Source organism: Vanacampus margaritifer, chromosome 11 (genome assembly GCF_051991255.1).
Source record: "Vanacampus margaritifer isolate UIUO_Vmar chromosome 11, RoL_Vmar_1.0, whole genome shotgun sequence".
In the NCBI taxonomy this organism is placed as follows: Eukaryota; Metazoa; Chordata; class Actinopteri; order Syngnathiformes; family Syngnathidae; genus Vanacampus; species Vanacampus margaritifer.
In genome coordinates, this window is record NC_135442.1 from 11905813 (window position 1) to 11929654 (window position 23842).

A 23842-nucleotide genomic window follows, 5' to 3' on the forward strand; every position below is an offset into this window, starting at 1 on the left:
AGTCGCAATGCCGCTAGCTAAATCTGCATAGACGCAAACATTTATTATTATTTTTTTTTACGTATGACCTTTTTTTCAGTTGTTTTGAGCACTTGAAAAAGTGAAAACTTAGATTGTGGAGCTTGACATGGTTGTAGGCAAATGCAATGTTTCCCAACTAACATTTTCCCCCCGCGTCCAATAAAAACACATATCTCTGAATTTAAAACTAAAAATAATAAAGTAACCAAATTATTTCTGGTTGGTTTGTTAAATAAATAAATGACAAATGTAAATATTTGCTCAATTAAAGAAAAAAAATAATGAGATATTTTCATTTCTTGTTTTTAAGTTTGACTAATAAAAGCTTGCGCAATACAAATTTTACATTTTAATCTCTAGGTATGACATTTAAGAAAGAAATGGCACCCTTTGTTGAACCTAACCTTTAATTCATGAATATTACTAAATATATTACTATATATATGTATATATGAAAAATTGATGAATCAGCACCAAAAAAATCATCTTGAACAGTTTCTCAGATTTAAAAAAAAAAGAGAGAGAGAGAAAGAAATGTGTTAACCAAGCCAAGCAAAATGAATGGGCTTCAACATAAAGCAAAAATAAAGTAAAAACACTCACCTGTGAGATAATCAAGGCTCTCTAACATTTTCTTCTCCCTTGTGAAGTCTAAAGCAAAAGTATCAAAGGTGTCATTCAGGTTTATTTCCGGTAGCAAGATCTGAGAGGATGCTGTTGCCATGGAGACTCTGTAACAGGTCAAAGAATAAACAATAATACGCTGATATTTTTATCAACTCTTACCCGGAATGATCTCAGCGTCCACTCACCTCTCGCAGGTGCTTTTGGCCGACTGAAGGAAGCGCGAGGGGTCCGTCTCTTTCAGGGTGTGGTCGGCCTGAGCAATGAGTGTGGTGGACCTCTCCACGCACTGCTTGCAGCTGCCGATTTGCTGGGACAGCTTCCTCAGGCGCACTGTCTGGATGGGCCGAAAGGAATGGATTGGTGAAAAATGTGCCAAATGAGTTTCACACAGCAACAATGAAAATGAAATAGCACTGGGTAAAATCCGGTCGATAGTTCATGAACTTCTCTGACCATTTTAAAGAACCAATAATAATTTTCCATTTATTTAAACCTTATTAAAGGTGTGGTAATGCCAAATAAACACATTTCGGACAGTTTGGAATTCAATCAAAATTAAAATTCTCATGAAATCCACCCCTAGCCGCTCAAAACTAAATATACAACAAAAATATATATATTACGGTAGGGAAATTTTTTAATTCAGAGTGTATCAAAGATTACTATTTGCTTTTCATTAGATTTTGTTATTCCAAAATAAGGACTGGCAACAAACATGTGTGGCATAATTTTACTGTCCCAGCAGAAAAGTGAAAATTATTTAAAACAATTTTTTTTTTTACGATCTTGAACTTTATCAAGATCTGAACCAAAACTGGCAAAATCAGAATTCTTGAATCACACATGGGAGATTTCCTTCTTTGGGTTTTCGTAATTATTATTATTATTATTTTTTGCAACATTTATGTTAGTACTGCGCGATAGTTAATAATGAAAAAAAAAACGGACTGGTGGACTAACTAACTAACAAACTAACAAACTAACTAACTAACTATCAGAATAATAGACAATCTTACAAATAAACTGAGAGAGAAAACTGACTGACCTCATTAACTGACTAACTACCGGTACCTACTGACCAACTGACTGACTTGACACATAGACTGACTGGCTAGGTCAGGGGTTGGCAACCCTGGTCCTCAAGAGCCACAGTCCTGCGTGTTTTAGATGTCTCCCTCCTCCAACACTGCTAACCCTAACCCTAACCCATTTGAATAACCTGTGTTGGAAGAGGGTGACATCTAAAACACGCAGGACTGCGGCTCTTGAGTACCAGGATTGCATATCCCATTTCTAGGTGATTGAATGACTGACCAATTCACTGTCACTCACTCATTACCATATTAACTAACTAACCAACTAACTAAACAAACTAATAATCAATCAACTAACTGAGAGTTAAGAAAGAATGCTAAAATGTGGATTGAAACACCACCTCGCACCTTGGAAATTATTTTTATAAATGTGAGGTTGGTTAACATTCCTGACAGGATTGTGCTCAGCTTTTGTGCTTCATCCCAGAACAGATTGTGTTCAACCTTGGAACTTCCCTTATATTTATTTGGCCTTTTGCAGCCATTATTTGTTCAAAATTTTCCATCTTTCACTCATGACATCGGCATCTTTGGTATTGGAAAGAAATTAGGACAGTATATTAGTTGACAACTCGAGTCTGAGGGTTTCAAGGTTTCAAACCAACACCCAGCATGTTATGTTACAGCAGCATTCCAACAGCAACAATGAGCTCCACTATTGAGTTCCAGCATCTCAGCGGTGAGGGTTATCAAGGTTATCGAGATATAAAAGGTGACAAACAGTACCTTTCCCTCCTTTATCTTGGTACCGATGATTTGCCTTCTCTGCTGTATGATATTGATCAGAAGGTCACACTCTTCCAGCAGCTTGTTTTCTTGCCTGGATGCATTTATCTAGACACGGGAGACAAGTCCAGATAATCAGCAGTCAATAATGGAGTGTCGTCAAGTAAAGTGTAGTTTAAGCCTATACAAATCCCACACAAGAGGGTTGACTCACTTAGACTACAAATAAGCATTTTGAAATCACGGGGAAGCAAAAATAAAGCTCAGGTAAACACAAGGGAGATTAATACAAACAAAAATGCCTGCTGACGCGCTTAGAATTCTGTGGGTCGTGTGGAATTGATTGTTAATTAATATTGTCTTTAGGCAACTGGGGAAAACTGGAGTGCACTGCTTTGCAACCTGCAGTGGAGCTGTTGAGTCACTTTCATTTGGGTTGCTTTCTGAAGAAGTACAACATGAGAGACAGCATGACGTCAGTTATGAGAAGTTGGGCGACAGTACAGCCAGGCAGACCTCCACTGTGGCACAACTGGGCAATGTCATTCTGCTCAACAGAACAATGGCATGGAAACAGTAGGACATCAAGTCCATCCCTATTGTTAAGTTAATGAAATGTTGGAAACTATGAATAGTTTTTGGAACATTACACATGATGATGACATGTTCTCATCACAATTAAAAGGAAACCAACTAATTACTGTAACTAAATAACTGTGTCACAGACTAAATGATGAACTAACTAACTAACTAACAGACCAAGCAAGCAGCCAACTGACAGACTAACTGGCTGACTAGCTAGCTAGCTGGATGACTGTACTGACTGACTAACATACAGTAACTGACAATCTCAAAAAACAGACTAACCTAATGACTATCTAACAAATATACAATCTGACTGAATAACTGAATAACTAACCAACCATCTGTTTTGTTGACCTTCTGACTGACAGACTAACAAACAAACAACTACAAACAAACAAACTAACCAACTAACTAACTAACGAATGGATGGATGAAAATGTAGATGACTAACTGCGCCTCACACTTAAACAAACAATCATACAAACGAACAGACTGACATACTTAAATGACTACTGATAGATATTGTAACATTTTTAATACTTCATTTTATTTTATTAACCATTGTTACACATTATTAACATTTTAATTCTTTATATTAACCTTGTCAAAATGTTTTGTGTCCGGTGCAGAGCAGATGGTGTTGACTTTGTATAGGCTGACCTTAAACTGGGACATACTATTTAGTCTAAAAAAGTTCCTTCTCAGCGCTTTGTGCGAAAACACATTTGGTCCTTGAGAACAGAATCTGTTTTGAACACCCATACCTGACTCTGTTTTCGCCATCGCTCACGGAAAAGTACCAGAGAGTATGTTTTGTCTACAAATGAAAGAGAGGAGGTCTTTTTAACTATAAGAAACCGTTGTGCACGCGGAAGAGCTACATTTGACGCTCTGAATCCCACCTGTTTAAGTGATGATTAGAGGCAGTTATTTGTCCAGAGATTCTCTGTTTTTTATTAAATCATTTTTGCAAAAGGTGTATTTTTCTTACATTAAATCTATCTTCATTTTTGGAACACGCAAAGAGGACATAATAATTTATTCCTCTTTCACTAACTAACTGACTGACTACCTAAATGACTAACTGATCAACCAACTGATTGACTGACTTGATAACTAACTAGTTGGCTGACTGTTTGCTAGCTAGCTGGATGACTACACAAGAATAACAAAGGATGCCACAAACATACTGACTAACATACCGACTGTTTAACAAACTAACTAACTGGATGATAATGTCGTTGAACAATCATACAAGCAAACAGATTAACTGGCTGACCGACTAGCTGGACTCTGCGTAGTAGAGATTGTCTAACAGCATAACAGGTCATGTCAAAAACAAACTACTGGTAACTTACTGACTAACATACAAACAGACTGACCTACCGCCCAACCATCTGCCTAACTTATTGACTGACTGACAGAATAACTAACTGCGACTAAAAACAAATCTTTCACCTCAAGCAGACAAGCACTGAACCCTTGGTGCAGGTAATGCTAGATTTACAGGCTAATGAGCGTTTGATGATGATGTAAAGCCAACTTCAGATGTTATTTCCTGACCGTTAATAGCCTCACCTCCACGTGTTGGCACGTCTGGATGAGTTTGCCCATCAGAGTTTCCAACTCACTGGTCCTCTTGATGAGATTACTAAGGTTGGTGTCCAAGGCATGCTGGGGGGGGGGAAAACACAGAAACAAAATGCATTAAAGAGAATATTTAATTACACGCTGGCCCCATGCTAAGCTTTGAATGCAATAAATGCTGGAGCGGAGTTAAGTGAGAGAGAACGGGAATGACCGCATTTGGCCGCTGATTGGTACGACGGCCTCCAGCGTGCCAAAGAAGCCATCACGCCGCCTGCTGAGGCCGCGAAGCTTAGCCGAGCATCTGTCTAACTAAACCCCGGCCCTGTTAATCACCGCCTCCGATCAAAGTCTTATGTCTCCAACTTCATCTCTGGCTGTAATTGGCTGCCATAACGACTCTCCCATTATGAAACATTATCGCCGCTGAATTAAAGATTTATTATGTGTCATTACATAAAATTAAATGGAGCGATATATTGTACAGTAAGATTCAAATGCTAATAAGGTGCGACTCGCAGACGGAGTGATAAGGATTTAAATAGGCACCTGAGGATTAAGATGAAAGTAGACAGAAGAATTTTAGAATGGGTTTGGTTTTAAGCACTAAAAGGTAAATATGGGGAAAATGCATGCTAGGGCTTCTTTATGCACGCTGTATATTTAATGCTAAAATATAATAAGGCCTTCTTTGGGATTATAAATAATGGTAATTACTAATTAAATCCCCTTCGAAAACATTAAAATAAATTCAGTAATACAGTTTTTAATGTTTATCTTGGTCTAATTGTTTTATATAGAACCTAGTGTGTAGTCCTTAGCACCATCTAGTGGTCAAAGAATAGCATTAAAAGCACGTGAGATACTATAGTGCTCCTGGCACGCGCATTACGGTGTCTCAGAGAGACCACATTTCACAAGCCTACCACCAATTCTTATTTTGCGTGAGCAACAGCGACTTGGCAGCCGTTGTGAAGCCCGGAGAGCGACTCCGAAAGACTGAGCGAGCCGGAATTAGCCAGAGTAGCTAACAAGAGCGGCTAGCAGGAGTTAGTCTGAACCATATGCTGGAGTGACTATCAAGAGCGGCTAGCAGGAGGAGGTAGCAAAACAAAAGGTACCAAAAGCTTGCGAGAGCAAAGCAGAAAGTGACAAGCGACGGGTCCGAATCACGGAAGTTAGTGACGAACACCTGCAGGCCCCAGCTGTGGAAGGTAAGCAGCGGTCAACCTATTGGGTCCGAAACTTGATGCAAGCAGAAGATGGCGGCGAAACATGGCAGCTCTAGTAAGGTTGAGACTACAGCCATGTAATAAAATTAGTGATTACTAGTCGTACAATCATATATATAAATATATATATATATATATATATATGTTTTTTAAAATGAATGAATTTTTAGTTCACCACTAGATGGTGCTAGGGAACACTGAATGTCCCTTTAACATGGGTGTGTACACTTCTCCTATCCAATGCATGTGGATGCATGTCGACCGCTTCTCACCCAAAGTCACCCGTGACCCTAATGAGAACAAGCACTATAGAAAATGGATGGCGCCAGACGTACAACTGCATTGGCTACCATTAGCTCGTGCAGGTGTGCTAATGTTGTTTAAAAGCATGCTGCGGAAAATGAATAAGTAGAGAAACTTGCACACAAAAAAAAGAAAACTTGAAATGCACATTATGCCTTCATACGGCGAGTGCAGGTGAGTCAGCTAAAATAGGCTTTATATTCAATACATATAATTTATTCATGCGTATGAGGGGAAGGAGGCTAAAAGCCATTTGAAACGCCGAGCTGCAGGTAGAAAAGGTGAATATGGTAAAATAACAATATCCATCAAAGTGATGCTGATTGTTTCCAACATCTGAGCCCAAATGTCAAGTGGAAGTATCTTACAATTCAAATAAACAGAGAGAAGGGCAGCCAACAGAAAAACATGGCAGACGGAGTGAGCCCAAGCATTTCCTCTTCCGAGTGAGCCGACAATGCGTCCTGTCCCGCTAATGCAATTCCTTTGTTTTGTTTGAACAGCCGCATGACACGGACATCTCTTTTTCCTAAAGTCATTTCATCCTGATGAGCGGAAAGAATCTTTCTCTTTTTTTCCAAACCAGCACTTTGTGGTCCACACCTTCGCTGTGGCCGCTCTTCCTTCCTTCCTATGTGGCCTGACGCCTCGCCGTCCTGCTCTGGATTTTTATCTCGTATCAACATGTGGAATTTTTTGCCATTGTTGACATGAAATGATGGATTTGAGCACAGAAGTGCACAGCATTAGGTACACCTGAACAATCTAATGAGCTACATTAAATATTGATTATGATTTGATGCAGTGCTGTTCCACACCTCTCTGCCAGATTCAATCCAAACTGAGCATTGTTACCGTTGTAAAGGCAGGAATGTTTTTGCAGATCTTGGAGTGGATCTCATTAGATGCAGGCGTACCTAATGAAGTATCTGGGGAGTTTAAGAAGCTTTGATATTTAAAAAAAAAAGATTTGTTCCCCAAGAGGGTGCGCATCACTGGGAGTGCATCAGCTCTTACAGCTGACAGCTGACCCCTGTAGCAAAGTGACCCACTCTTAAAAGATGGCAAGCTATGCCACAACACACTGCAAACATGCCGGAGTGCTGCAGAGAAACACTCTGATCGTAGTCATATTTATGTATTTATACCATGAAATGGTTGTATTTTCCCAATGAAAACAAAAAAATTCATAATTAAAAACCCTACGGAATTAATGCAATGGAAATACTATACTTTGGAATTATTAATATTTTACATGTAAACACTAAATATTGGAATATCAATATAAGTTGTCATCATAACATTTTAACATTAAAACACTATATTTTGCCAGGTAAAACATTGAAAGTGTCAGTACAATACTATTTTAGAATGAAACAGTTTTGGAAACAGAAATTTGCCACAAAAACACAATACTTTGCGATGAAAAAACGAAATTTTGTGATGAAAACACAATATGTACGATGGAAACACTATATCTTTCCAATGAAAACATATTTGACATTAAAACTCATTTTGACAACTAAATGATATAAATAATTTTAGCATGAAAACATTAGAAAACTAAATCAAAGAAAACGCAACATAGCATTTTGCCACTAAACACAGTTTTTGGCAGTGAATACTATACGTGTTTTAAAAAACATACTGCGCTGAAAACACCATAAAAATATTCTACCATGAAAACATATATTTTCCACAAACACAGCATATTTTACATATAAACTGCATATTTAAAAAATAAATAAATAGATTTGCTATAAAAACCAACAAAAACATTGCTACGAAAACAATGTTTTATGATAATGCAAAATTTTGCCATGACAACATTTTATTTTATTCTTTATATTTAATATTTGCCATTAAAACATCAGATTTTGGTATGAAAATGCCAGGATTGCCCCCTTTTCTTTTTTTTTTTACTGTGCAAATAAAATATTTTGCTATATAACATTTTACCATAATAATTGTATACTTTCCTTTACACTACCGGTATATATGTCACCATTAAAAATATTTTGCCACGAAAAACCAGCATAAATGTGTATTTTCCAATGAAAATATAATAGCTCACTATTCAAAACAATAACTTGTTGAGAAACACTATATTTTACCATAGAAATGAAAAATTTGCAAATACATCACTATACTCTGTTGTTTAAATATGCATGTTTTGCCACTAAAACACAATATTTGCCAGGAAAACAACATGTTTAGCCACGAAAATGTTAACTTTGCCTGCATTACAGAATGGACAAACGAAGTGCTATTTTGATATAATTGTACATGTATATTACTATTTAAATGCTATATCTTATTATTATATTTTGCCAATAAAACCCAATAGTTGTTATAAAAACACTAGATTTTTGCAATGAAATTGCAGTTTTCCATGAAAACACATTTTACCATGACAGCACAATACAGCAGATGAATGCCATTGAAGTACTATATTTTGCTGTCAGCACTTAAAATTTTGATACAGCAGATTTTTTTTTTTACCATAATAATTGTGTATTTCCTCATGTAAATACTAGTACATAGGCATTGTTTTACCATAAGGTAAACACAGTTAGATCTTATTATCATAAAATTTGATATGCAAAATTGTAATCTAATGTGATATAATGCTGGTCATACTTTAACTGAGTTAAGGTTTGTACAAGGTAAAAGTAGCTTTGCGCCGCCCTAAAAAAAATTAAATAAAATAAAAAGGCGGGAAAAGCTACTTCCTGTGTGACAGATGCATTTTTGGAAATTGAAAGTTGCCTCACCTTGAGTTTGTCATATCGATCCCCCAGACCGGCGACTTGGTGGTCCCTGTGTCGTCCGACCAGCTTGCACAAAGCGCAGATCAACTGCTCGTCCGTCAAACAATACATATTGACCTTCTCGTCCTCGTGCTCGGTGCACATGACCCCTCGCATGCGGGAGTCCAGCAGGGGCTCCACGAGGCGGTGGCCCGTGAAGGGCTTCTTGTTGGGGTGGGTGGCCTTGAGGCAGTCATCGCAGTAGGACACCTCGCAGGTGACGCAGGTCTTCACCGCGTCCTGGGGCGGCTCCTGCTCGCAGAACTGACACGGCACCCGCTCTCCGGGCTGCGTCATGGCGCCGCCGTCGGGGGCGGCTCGCTCCCGCCGGGGCTGGCTGGGCGAGTTGGGTCCGCTGAGGGAAGCCTTCTGGTAGCGGTCGATGATGTTCTGCAGGGTGACGTTGCGCTTGAGTCCCTCTAGGCCTCGCTGGTTGAGGTTGATGACATAGCGGCAGGTCGGGCACTGGAAGGCGCGGATGGACTGGATGGGCTCGCTGGGGGTGCAGTGCGACACCAGGATGCGGTGGGCGCAGTTGGAACAAAGGCTGTGAGCGCAGGGCAGGAGAAGAGGATCCTCAAAGAGCTCCAGACAAATTGGGCATGTCAGCTCGGACTCCAGTGTTTCCATTTTCAGGCCAAACTCAGCGGAGAGGGCAGCGAAATCCAGGGAAGCCGCTCAGCTATCTGCACACATTTACAAATGACATCATTATATATGTATGTAATGTTGTTATTGTGGTTGTTAATATTATAGAGAGCTAACCAGAAAATAAACTACTAAGGTATCCCACATATCAAAACAAAACTTATGAGGGAATCAATATATTTACAACTTCTGACATTCATTTCACAATAAATACATTATTAAGTATGAATGTGGAGTAAACGTTGTTTGAATGTACTGCAAAATCATTGATAAAGTCGTTTGAATATATTGGTAAAATATAGGCCACATTCTAAAAAAAAAAAATAATAATTCCCTTAATGCCACAATTGTGCACGCACGAGTCAATACCCCGTGGCATTATAGGAGGGAAAACATTTGAATATGTTTAGCATTTAGCCTACGTTTCATCAATATGTTCAAACTAAGATGCTCGAACAACATTAGCAATATGTTCACAAGACTTTACCAATACGTTCCAACAACTTAACTAATACGTTCAAATGACTTACCCGCTACGTTCAATCAACGTAACCAATTTGTCGGAACAACTTTACCAATAAGTTCGTATGACTTTATCAATACATTTGAACGACATAGCCAAGTCAAAACTGTTTATTCCACATTTCCGTAATTTGGAATATAATTTGAATTTCATTTCTACCACACTGTAAACCACAACCGCCATCAATTCTTGTCACAAACTTGCAAAACCACTACTGCAAGATTATCTTACACATTTGAGTCTTAATTTGTGAGTGCCCTGAAGTCTACAAATGTATTTTCAAATATATGGAGCAGTACGATGAGGTAGTGGTTCACAGTTCAAACGTACAGGTATGCCTCACGGTTATGAGGTGAGGGTTCAAATCGCTTATACAAAGTTTTTTTTTTCCAGATACTTTAACAAACATTCCAAAGACCTACACATTAGATTCATTGAAGACTCCAAATTGTCCATAGTTGAGAATGTGAGTGTGAATTGTCGTTAGGCTACTTGTGATTGGCTGGGCCCAAACCCAAAATCAGTGGTATGGATGAATAAATGGATGGAAGGGTGGATAGTGAAAATATTTGATTACATCAATATTTATTTTTTTGCTATTTGTATAGTTATCTAGCATTATCATAATTTTTTTTTTGTTTTAGTTCTATGAACTAGACAAGTAAAATATGCATTTAATTGAAGTATTAGTTCTCATATTTTTATACTGTTTATATATATATATATATATATGCATTCAAATATAGTATTAGTATTATTTTTTAAAGACTGAATTTTGTATGCCTACAATTACGGAAGAGGATTACAAAAAGGTTAGCAGGATTCTGACTTTATTCTCAGAATTCTGACTTTAAAGTCAGAATTTGAAATTCTGAAAGTCAGAATTCTGACTTTTAAGTGAGAATTCTGAGAATAAAGTCAGAATCCTGCCCACCTTTTTCCCCCCATCTTCACTGGCCCTAATCCTCTTCCGAATACAATACATATACTGTACACTGAATTGAATCTCATCAGATTATGCAAGTGTCCCGCCAGTGTATATATAACACTACAGTCCGGCATTACATCTCACTCTCTGCCGCTTAACTGGATCATCTGCTTTTTTAATTCGGCCCAGATAAAGTTCTTTCACCCCTCTCACCCGTCTCCATATGCTGCAGCGAGGACTGACAGCTCAGTCAAGCAGAAGCGGATTGGCCCGCTTTGCTGATGGCGAGGGCCTCCGTGCACGCCGCACTATCACACACACTGAAGGCTTTGTTCCCGGTCCGGGTCAGACACCCCAGCTGTGAGTGGACATAGTGCACCCTCTGACCTTCCACCATTCCCACCCCTTTTCCACGGGTGCGAACCCTTGACATACACGCTAATTAATGTGTGAAGAAGGCGAAAGCTTGTTATCGGGGAAGGAGACAGCAATTACCTCTGAGCATGTTGGTTCCTTAAACACACACACACACACACACACACACACACACGCACACACACACACACACTTTAGCGGACAAGAGTGCAATTGTTATGCTGGTGATGTCACTTTCTTGCGTACAGCGGAAGCTGAAACTCAGGTGACATTCCATCCAATCTATAACTTAACTATAAGTTTTAGAGCATAAAAAGTAGAATGATGGAACAACCGTGTCTTATCAAGCAGGTTATATAGAGAATAATAGAGCACATAAACACGTCCGATTGACAATTTCCCAAAAAGTCACAAATCCCTGCCACTCTTCTCGATTGACCCACCGATGGATTCCGCCCCGCTTTGCACCGCCGATTCATTTCTGCAGAAAGAAGAAGACCTTTGACCACAACGGGGAGAGAGAGAAAAAAAAATCACATCCACCAGAGCAGAGGAGGCATCGTCGGCAGGCTGGGAAGCACGCCTGCCATTCCCGAGACCGACATTCCCCTTAATCCCAGCGCAAAGCTGATTGAGCGAGACTGCAGCCAGCACAACAGGAAAAGTTGCCCGACAATTCCAGGAAAGCTCCAGCTCCACCTACAGCCGGAGGGATGGCCGGCACTGGAAGAGGAGCGTGTGTGTTTTTTCTGTGTGTGTGTGTATGAGAGAAAGTGAGCTAGAGTGAAAAAGAGAGTGGGCCAGCCCATGAGCTCACAGGTATGTGATATCAGCCCATATCAGTGTCATGCTTTCCTTTGTGTGGGTCTGTGGATGTCCCTTTGACCCTCGCATAACAATGCAATGCCGTGTGAATCACTACGGACTCAAAAAGAGACGAGGACAGAAACTCCCCCAGGATCTACGCAGTTAATATAGAGAAACCTCAAATACTACTTTGTTTACACAACCCATTTACTGCTGTGTAAACTTTCCTTTTAACAACACTCAATAAAAGTTTCCCTTTCTTGCTTGATGTAAATCTTCAGTTGACACAAGTTTGTAATGTGCCACAAAATTTGAATGGTAAGCAGGTCTGGACTGCTGGCAGCCCAGTGTAGTACTGTAGTGCAGAATGTGGAACTGGAATATGCAGGGATGTCCCTAAAAAAGACATTGTTTAGAGGGGATCATATTGCATGTCGCTCCAAAACCTATATGTACCTTTTCAGCATTAATGGTGCCCTCACATTTGTGCGAGTTACTCAAGCCATGGGCACTAACATAGCACCATACTATCAAATATTCTGGCTTTTGACCCATGTGATGATAATAGTTATGATGGTCATTTTTCTCTTTGGCCCAGAAAACACAAGGTCTATGATTTACAAAAACGATATGAAAAATGGACTCGTCAGACCGCAGCAAACGTTTCCACTTTGCATCAGTCCATCTCATGTGACCTCGGGTCCAAAGGAGCCAGCAGCGTTTATGGGTGATGGTTGAAATACTTATATATTTTACTCCACACGGTAGAGTTTCAACAAACTATTTTACCTGACAATGCTTTATTATTATTATTATTATATATTTTTATTTAAGTTTTCCTGATTGTGTTGGTTTTTAATTCAGTGCCTCCTGACGGCTTGAAGGTCACGGGCTTTCAATGTTGGTTTTCGGCCTTGCCGCATATTGTGATTCCTCCAGATTCTCTGAACGTGAGAGAACGTTTATAATTTTGAACATTAAATATATTGTCTATGTAGTGTATTCATAAGAATACAGGTTAAAAAAAACAAACTCTGGGGCAAGGGGGTGCAATCACCGATTTATTTTATTTTGCTATCTCCACCAAGGACAAAACGAGGCATTGGATAGTCGCTCGTGTGTAATTTTAAGTCACATAATCAAAAACTAATGAACTTGATAAGTTATAACTTGAAGTTCTAAGTATTAATTACTACATGTATAATTCGTTATCATCTGACCTGTACAAGATTGACTCGAAACCAGTCCGAGCTGTACCCTACCTAATGCAAGATAATGCACAGCTACAGGCTAACATTAGCTTTTAGCTAACATTAGCATGTTGATTTATTTTTGTTATTCTAGATCGTGTTCAAGAGAGGACTACGGGTTGCTACAGCAATAACCAGACCGTGGACTCCAGTGAGTCCAGATGCAGCCACGGACTAAGCTAACATTAGCATGTGTATTTGTTTTATTAAATTCAAGAAGAGACTATGAGCTGTTGAAACAAAGTGGAGAATGTGTACTAGCGCTAAGCAGAGCCAAAGTGTAAGGTAAAATAAGCATGTGTTTTCATTTCCATTATTTTGTATTTTATTTGTGAACTAACTTAAAGACACTGCAGTAAAATGGAGACTATGGACCACAAGTACAAAACACAGGAGATCGGCGTTTTTACCTGTGTCTGTAATGCAACGTTGTGTTACTCACCAGGGAGGCGTAGACATAGACAAGAACCTGAGTCATGTCGAAAGTTGGACAACATTCCATCGGGATTTACTCGGCAAACACTGCGATGTCCAACAAATCCCAAACACAATCTGGAGCAGCGTAACAACCGAGACAAATGGCTTGAAAACACAACGCGAGTGACTCGGAACATCAACCTCCAGCTGCTCTCCCCCGTGATAGACACCAAGCCCAAGCTGACATGACATGACATCATCTGCCACATCCCAGTCGGCCCTCGAGTGGAGGTGCCGTCAGCTTTCCGTGTACCGCGCGCGGCCTCCGTCACTCATCGGATGTCCCCTGATTGACTCGTCTGGCATAAAACACACACATAAACACACACACACTAACTCTCTCACAGTCACAGTTGTTACTAAAAGCTACGCTAAATTCAAACAAAACACGAGTAGTTCTGGGCGACCTAAATGGGAATGTTACAGACATTCCCTGAGAAAAACAGATTTTGACAGATTCTACTTGATCCGCTGTCGACAGTCAAGAGGATCCGGGTCCGAATCTTGGTTATGTTTTGTGTAAAACTGCTGCAGTATAGCGCCAACTACTGCAAAAGAGGACGTACTCGATGTCAGATTGGTTTTTTTTGCCTTCAGTATAGCTGTCTGGTATCGGCTGTCGCCATAAGCACCCGATACCTTCACCCATTACTCTATAATTTGATAAGTTTCAATGATTATTTCATATTAAGTGTCTTCATGCTGTATTATTAAAGCCCAATATTACTTCCGTGTAGTATTAGTATTAGTAGTCAAGGAGGCAGATATCCGATATTTGAAGCCAACATTCATTTACAGTAAAAAAAACAAAAGGGGGGAGGGTCTTTCTGTTAATTTTTTTAAAAATACAAATGCCAATATTGACTTTGTTGTAATGTCGTAAAGCATTAATGTTTATTGAACAAATTTTCAGACTTTTCAAAATGTCAACATTTTTTTCCCTTTTTTAAAAATCTTTGACGATATACTGTACAGTACTTCATTTAAAATTTCGGGGAAATTTTTTTCAGGGAGCTCCCAAGGGTATTAATACGTCTTAAAAAGTTAATTGGAAAGTTAAAGAAGGAATGCCATAGCAGTTTTTTTTCCAAAATTAAAAAAAAATCCTGAAATCTCAAAATTTCACATTTCTTTGTTTTAATGTTGAACAAAAACAAAAGGTTCAGAAGGTTCCCAGGGTCAGCAGCATCTCTTATAAAGTTAACTGGAAATTTGAATATACTGTATAGTTCCCTGAGATTATAAAGGTTTTAGCTTTACCTTTTATTGGCCGTCAAATTTTGAAAAAAGGCAGATGCCGATATTCGTCAAAATGCCCAATATCGGCACCGGGCTGATTATCGTCAAAAAGAAAGAAAAAGTGTATACATTATTATTGACTTGACATTTGAAGTTGAATCCTAAGATAAAGTAAAAAAATATATATCTGGTAAGTATACAACGTCTAACTGACTTCAAACAGGAGAATGTGGAAACAGCAAATGCCACTTTTCCGCTTTCAGTACCCACTCAACTATTTTCCCTTCCGTTTGGGGTTGTCGGTTTTTCCACCACAGTAAACTGAAAAAAACACACCACAAATGGAATGCATCATTTAGACAAGAAAAGCTAGCAAACAACAACCAAGCAGTAGAATGATGCTCTACTGCATATGACTGTTGGGAGGGAGACACATTTTTTTCAAGATGAGATTAAGGGCCGCTGCAACGAAGTGGAGACTGTGCAGTACAACCCTGCAGTGTAACATTTATAGCCATGTCCAATCACAGGGCTTCTTGACTACAGAATGGCGAACCACTAGTCCACCATGCTTCCATTGTAGCAGTCCAAAAAGTATGAATCTGCTGTATTAAGGTCAAATTATTTCTTCTTAAATGAGGTTACAACATCCAGCCTTAATGCTAACCCGTTATGACATACAATTAAGTGTGACTGCCATCGCCGTGGCGCCGCACCGCTCGCTGCAAACGCGTAGGACTTTGTCAAGAAATGAACTTATCACTTGCACGTTGATTTGATTAGCAAGTAATGGCTCGCTTGGAGATGAAACGACGACAATGTCAAAAGATAGGGAGACAATTTCTCGCTCAAGCACTTTCTAATCCGCTTGGACGCGGCCCTTTATCAGCCTTTAATGATGGCCACAAAGCATAGAGTGAAGGAGCTCCACTGATTTTTCTTTTTTTTTTTTCCGGGGAAGACACCTAACGTCATTACGGGTAATGAGCGGAGCCGTGACCGACGCGCGGGCCTGCTGGTGCGCCGTGAAGCCGCCACGCTCCGCCGCGGCCCGCTCAGGCCTGTAATGTGATTTACAGCTTTAGCCCGGCAAAGCGCTTCATTAGAGCGACAAATGTACCCTGATCTGCAACTCGACGCAACGCTGAGATTAGACCCACACTTCCTGCTTCCTGACCGGCGTGCCTCATTGTTGCCACCACCGAGGATCTTACGCTTGCATGGTCATTAGCTAGAATTTGCTAAATCTATTCAACCACTTGCATGAAACATAGCGGAAGCATTAAACATATCCATTAAAGCAATTAGTTTTCCATGAGAGAAAAGTAGGGGAAAAACATACAATTGTGGCGCCAATCTGGATAGAGGACGGTACAATGGTTATGAATTACAAGCATAGCTAAAAAAAAAAAAAAAACTGAGAGTTGTGAAAAAACATACAATTGTGGTGCAGACTTGGTTCATGCACTTATACGCATAACTTAAAAACTACAGTTTCCACAAAATCTTTCGAAGGCTTGCAGAATGAACCAAGAATGAGAAAGCTAGCAGAAAAGACATACAATTGTGGGCCAGATTTGGATAAAGGTGCATATGATGGTTGTAAGTTACAAGCATTAAAAAAAACTGACAAATTTCCTTTTGAAGGGCTGTAAAGACAGGACAAGGCTGAAAAAAATAGAGGGGGGGGGGGGACAAAATTGTGGTGCCGATCTGAATAAAGATGAGGATAAGAAGTTAAAAGCATTTCCACAAAGACTTGTGAAGGCTTGCAGAATGTGCAGAGAATGAGAAAACTAGGGAGAAACATACAATTGTGGGCCAGATTTGGATAAAGGTGCATACTATGGTTGCAAGTTGCAAGGATAGTTAAAAAAAAAAAAAAAAAAGATTTCCTTTTATAGGGTGATGATATGGACCAAAGAGGGAAAAATTTGGGGAAAAACATTAAATTGTGGCACTGCTCTGGATAAAGGCAAATGCGATGATTAGAAGTTACACACATTGAAAATAGACAACAGCATGTTCATGTGCATTTATCCACAATTACAGATGGGATGCCTCAAGGGTCAATTCTGGTACCAAAATTATTTATACTATATATAAATGAATATACAGTATGTAATGTTTGCAATATTTGGAATCTTGTGGTTTTTGCTGATGATATAAGTGTTTTTGTATCAGGAAGAACCTTCAGCGATTGCTTGGGGGGGTTCTAGAGAGCTCAAGTTGTGTTTTGATGTAAAAAAAATAAAAAATGAATAAAATCTTTAAATATTCATATTTTTGATCAAGGGTTATTTGACTGAATTGAAGAAAAATGCTTCAGCCGTAACCCTTCTCAGTCAGCTTTAAGCTCCTTTTGTTGAAATGTATTTATTTATTTAGTTGAAAGTTATGCTAAGTGAATTAAAGCTATCAATCATAGCACAAAAATAACACCTACAAAATGTAGGGATTATTGTGTTTCTTTGTTGATAGCAAACTATTTAAAACTAGACACAGGTGCATTACACAACGACGTGTTTAGAATTTGTGAGCAGCATGTGACTCTTTAAAGTTATTTTTTGGATGCCCAAGTAAATGTAAACAATATATATGAGTAGTTATATATTTGTGATGACAAGTTGTGTTTTGTATGAATGGCAAACCAGTCAGTGTGTAAGTCCGATGACTTTACAGCACTCACTACATCCAATGTACGCTCTAAACAATTTCTCCTCTCTTGCAAGAACAAAACTGCAAATACAAAATAGAAAAAAAAAATATCATAACACTTTGTCTGAAAAAGGTTCTATTTTTAATTTGGTATCCAAACGCAACGTTTCTATTCTTTGCCTGCATTCCTAGTGTGTTGTTTTGTTGAGGTCAACTGCATAAACCTCCCCTGCGTGACCTGGCACGTGCCAGCAGTGGGGAAAACACCACGTGCGCACCAGACCAGAAGGAACATTTGGTCAAACAATGAGACTTCCAACGCGTTGCTGTTACAGCAGCACACTTCAATTTGGAGAAAGCAAAATAGCAGCAGGAGCTACAATGCGGAAAATAGTCAAAGTGCACCACTATGTGGCTCATTTAATAACTACAACTATACAAATTGAGTTTACTGAATGCTGACAGTACTACAGCACACAGAATAATATTAAAATGACAAGTGAACTAAAAGTACTTACATCACAATTATAAAATCTGACATTTATAAGAATAAGGGCACAAACAGTAACATTATGTGGCAATATTGTTCAAACGTAAAGTACTAACTAATTCCTTGCAATAAAGAGGGGATATGCACGGAATCGAGTATGGATGGTGTCACTTATACTAAACATTGAGCCTCGTCTTGATCACAAACAAACAATTGTTGGAAGGCGTAAGCTTGGGTAATGAGCCATATGCTACTCCATCATGCCTAAAGACAAATGCATTAGAATCTGATCACATGCAGCATTCTGTTGTGGTCGATTGCCATCCATTTTCTATTGCACTTGTCATCATGAGGTTGGTGTTTGAGCTAAGCCTATCCCAGCTGACTTTTGGAGAAAAGCACCCGGGACTGGTTGTCAGCCAATGGCAGGGCACATATAGACAAACGCTCAAAGTCTCATAGACTAAACATTTTTTCTGCAATAATGTCTTAAAGAGTTAAGTCCCCATTTAAATCTTCCTATTGCATTCATTTTTCAGGAATAGCAAAAATGCTCCTGGGTCAATTTGACCCAAGAAATGTTGATGTGTCATGAGCAAATTTTCTGTGTTGTCATGTTAACGAACAAATTAATTATCTAATTTGAACCCTTCTGTTTCATTTGTTTCTTAGGAACCCCAAAAATGTTCCTGGGTCAGTTTGACCCAGGGGTTGCTTCATTATCCAAAAGTGGGAAGAAAACATTTTTTGTGTAATCCCATTAACTGAAAGAGGCAATACTGATGTCACGGTCAATTATTTTTATATTTAATTTCACTCTTCGCCATTTTCACTGAAGCAACTCCCTTCACTCCCGGCTGTTTTTACTGGATTTTGACTGAATTTGTAAGACCCAAAGAATATTGTGTTCTATTGTTGTAAAAACATGGAATTTACCAAAAGAAAGATTAGAGTCTGTTTTTTCATCAGGAGAAAAAAGTATATTTCTATCTGTTTCCATTTTGCAGCACTTAGCATTAGAATATAGCTAAGTTTCATCATTATTCACAAATCTATGTAGCGATGTGAGTAAATGAGCTTTTTTTCAACATGGCCCTGGTTGATCTTTTATCCACTGCTGCCACCTGCTGGCCGTTTTTGTAATAACTACCATTGCTTCAACTGTTCTCTTCAGTTCAGAGGCTGCATCAAAGCCTTCTGTATGCTCCAGCATAAACAAATTAAAATAAAAGGTTTTTTTTGATGCTTGAGCATACAGAAAAATTCAAACCAGACGTGCTAACCACTACATATCTATGGCACCTGTGGTGGTCTACAATCTTGCATATTTCACCAATTCGACCTAACCCAAATATCCACTCCTTAAAGAACACTCCCCAGGCGTTTCCATGGCAACGGCTGTCCCACAGGCCATCAAAGGGAGCAACACAATGTCGTGGGAAGATGTCAAACATTCCTACTTACAGAAACGAGATAAGTAACCAATTAGCAGGACAAAGCATGCGTACCAACCGCCGAGTCCCACTTGTGTTCACGTCAAGCTTAAGACACCAAGTTGTAATATGCATGTATGGAATAATTAAGACGAACATCTCTGTGCCAGTCCAAAGTGTCTTGTCAGTTAACAGGTAATGCACGACAGGCTGCTTTATGGCTCTTGTAGAAAAAAAGCAATAAATGAACTTTTATGGCGGTCACTAACAGAAGGGGAAGCCTGCAGATATTTACAAGCACCGTTCCATATGGGAAATGACTGCATGTGCTCTTTTTAACAAGCAGCCTGCTCCACAAATAGATGCTTTGACTGTGTGGAAAAGTTCCATCTCGCTTTGATGCTCTAAAATTCCCCCGTCGGCCTTCCCGCTTAGTCATCCCGTCCCTTTAGGAAGCATTCCGATCAAAAAACACCAAGGAATCAGTAAACACGACCCTGCCCTATCGTGTTTAAACACGAGCTGATGATGACTCAATATTTTTTCGAATGCATGCATGCACTCAAACGACTTACCCGACACATGATGGCATCCGTCAATAAGCAAGGAAGAGAGCTGTAACGGGTCTCACACACAGAGCAGAGATAAGTGAGCGACTGAGTCAACTTTGTCCACTCCTCTTCCGTGACTATCCGGCCTCCGCTGACAAGCAGGAGGATCGAAAGTTTCCAGCCAGCCTCTCAGTCCTCTCGATCCGTCAGCCCGCTTTTAGGCATGCAGGCCTAAGAATCGCAGAGCCGGCCAATAGTAGCGAGGAGGGGGGCCGAGCATGGAAAGAGGCCACAACTCTCCGCAAGCATGTCTATTTCATATTCAAATAAACCAAATCGACCAAATCAGCATTGAGTGCATTAGGGGGCACATTTGTCTAGACGTGTCCCGTGGCGCTGATGATAGAAAAATTTGCAAAGTATTTATCGCCTTGATGGTTGCACTTGGAAATTATAGGCTACTTGAGGCAATGGCTGCGCATTGAGCCTGATCAGCAGACAGCAGACAGCAGACATGAGTATTTTATCATTTGAAATAATTGAGCTTGATGTGTTGGCATGCCTAATGTAATTTATCAGCTTAACCACCTAAACTGTTTTTATCTTCACATTTTATGTTTCTGTAATATTAATCCTGTTCTTGTTTTTTATATTATTTAATATGAACATTTATTACTATTTTATTGCATTTTCCATTAGCTGCCTTAAGCACTTTAAGATGTGTTCAATGTAGTTGGATATCAAAAGTGACAGAGCCGATGCTGGGTTATTTACTGTCGAAGTAGAAGAAGAAGAGGCGCAGGGGGAAGAAGAGGAAGCGGAATAGGAAGAAGGAGAAAAAGAAGAAGAGAAGGAAGAGAAGTAGAAGAAGAAGAAGAGGTGGAGGAGGAAGAAGAGGAAGCGGAATAGGAAGAAGGAGAAAAAGTAGAAAAACAAGTAGAAGAAGAAGAGAAGGATGGGGAGGACGAGAAGTAGAATAAGAAGAAGAGGAGGAGGAAGAAGAAGAAAATGATGAAGAAGAAGAAGAGGAAGAGAATGAAGAAAAAGAGGAGAAAGAAGACAAAGAATAAGAAGATGACGAAGAAGAAGATGAAGAAGAGGAGGAGGAGGAGGAGGAGGAGGAAGAAGAGGAAGCAAAATAGGAAGAAGGAGAAAAAGAAGAAGTAGAAGAAGAAGAGAAGGATGAGGAGGAAGTGAAGTAAAAGAAGAAGTGATAAGCGTTTGTTTGTCCAGGAGGGGAGCTTCATATTTTGGCTCCTTTTGGAATACAAGAAACTTTGAAATAATCGAGTTGAATTATAGCTACAAGCAACATTGAACGACCCTCGCAATCTCTTTTTCATGGCAAACCCTCCGAATGATTATCAAACTTTGACGTCATACTCTTCCCACATTGGATGTGGAAAGCAAAAAAGTCCATCTGTCTTGGATAGCTGCTTCCGATTGGGGCTCATTTGGGACACTTGGAGTTTGTCTAAATGGAACCTTGGAATTCACCCAAAATGGCTGCCTCAAACCAACATGGGCAAATTCTGGGCATGGATCCTTAATTGAGACTTTTTCGTGATGGATATGTCCGTACAACTTCGTATTGGTCAGTAGAACATCATTGGCTATTTTTATCAAACCCTTTTCACACGGCACTACCGAGCGACTTTTAAATGTTTGTGTTTTGGACCCCCAAAAAAATGCTTACAGTACATTTTCACCAGGATACAGCTAAAAATTTGGGGGGAGTTTTCAGGTACATTGAAGCTGAGAGTGATTATTTGATCAGAAAAATAATCCAATAAAACAATTCAGACACGCACAGACATTAGCATGACTGCGACAATAACTCTGATAAATCTGATAAGCATCTCATTTGAATTCGAGCACAGTGTGTCCTATAAAAGCCACTGGATGCCGTTGATGTTGATTAACTTATTATTGATTGGAAGCGTCGGCATTGTGATTGATTGGTGTCCCGGGTGAGCCACGCCTCTCGGCCAATCTTCCACTGACCTAAGCGCTCTGTGACCTTGCACGGGGCCATGTGTATTCATGAGCGATGAATGGAAGAGCCATAAGAGCTGATTTGTGCTGCTGTTGTGTTGCCATTAGTGACGACAGGCTCATAAAAAAAAAAGCTATAATATAAATTCCAAAATTGAAGTGAGCAGTGGCCCGATTATATCAGGCGTCCGGGGGAATTGGATTGCTGACGGAAGACAGACGATTGACAAGTTTTAAAATGGTGAAATGCAATCACGTCAGTCGGTCAGCTTTTCTTTTTTTTAAGCCCCGCCTTCTTTCAGAGTCATTGAATTTTTGGGAATTCTCCTCTCGCTCTTATGCTCAAAGTAGGGCGCTTTATCTGATTGGGTTCAAATTTAGCATGACAGCAAAGACCGACTTCTTCCACTGAGGATCAAAAAGTCACAAGTGCACTGATGATCTCATCCAAACTTTATATGGCGGGTGAAGATTGAAACTATTACGCAACCTTTTCAAGATGGTAAAAGGTTCTGCATGAACCCCTGCCCGGTTCTTTTATCTTTAATGCAATATTATACTAACTGTAACGACCAGAAGACTGCATATTCTCAGTTGAACCATTTACTGGATGCCAGAAAGATTGAGTACACAGCTGTGGAAGAAGGTCTAATCTGTCTAAAATGGTTTCTGTTCTTATACTATCTTGGCCACCCACCCAACATGGTGGGTGGCACAGCCTTAGCCCATATCACAATGTGTGACCTGATGGTCTTAACTGGTTTCAACCAGAAAAGTGTGCCAGAGTGCAGATAGATATGAAGACACACACACACACACACAACGACCTTGCTCAAGTCACCTATCTATTCAGTAAAAGCCCCAATCTAGAAAGTTAAAAATAAATTGTATCCAAAGCCAGTTTTATCCTGTGACATGAAATTTGGTTCAAATCTCCAAAGGACCCATACTCCAAATCAGCCATTTTCTGTTGAAGAGACCATTTTTAGGTGTTTTCGGCATTTTCCACAGTTATACACTTATGGCAATGATTAGATTGCTGTTCAATTTGAATCAAGTGCTAGACAGAAAATGGTACTTCATTTATATAGTGCTTTTCCACCTTACAAGGCCTTCAAAGTGCTTTCCATTCCACTTCTTATTCACCTACAGATGACGCAGCATCAGGAACCACTGGGGATTCAGTATCTTACTCAAGGATACTTTGACATGGTTACAATGGCATGGGATCAAACCCACAACCTCTGATGACCACTCTACCACTGATCCACGACAGTAGACAAATAGGTCACACTAAACTCCAAATCTTTTGAGGCGTTGGCATGGCGACGAATATAGTAGGTTGGGTTCCCAAAAAGCGAAGCTACATTAACGTAAAAGAAGACAATCCCATTTAAATGGGCCTTCAGTCTACAGTGAACGCGTTACATCACTTGAGCGGCAAAGCAATAGAAGATAGATCTTATCCATCAGCCGTGTATGT

General features: G+C 39.6%; 1 protein-coding gene across 5 annotated transcripts in view; it reads right to left on the minus strand.

The window, feature by feature from the left end:
• mid1 (midline 1) overlaps positions 1–23842 on the minus strand; it is a 38986-nt gene that overhangs the window by 2988 nt on the left and 12156 nt on the right. For 2 of the 5 annotated variants that reach the window (XM_077579888.1, XM_077579887.1), the window contains exons 2-6: positions 8950–9671; positions 4632–4727; positions 2469–2576; positions 834–982; positions 625–752 (exon numbers count right to left, since the gene is read on the minus strand). In XM_077579888.1, coding sequence (XP_077436014.1) covers positions 625–752; positions 834–982; positions 2469–2576; positions 4632–4727; positions 8950–9615 — 1147 coding nt within the window. In that variant the 5' untranslated portion in view covers positions 9616–9671. Of the gene's footprint in view, positions 1–624; positions 753–833; positions 983–2468; positions 2577–4631; positions 4728–8949; positions 9672–11902; positions 12660–13958; positions 14168–20388; positions 20556–23842 lie in introns of those variants that run through there. The other 3 variants (XM_077579886.1, XM_077579889.1, XM_077579885.1) reach the window with 3 other exon arrangements.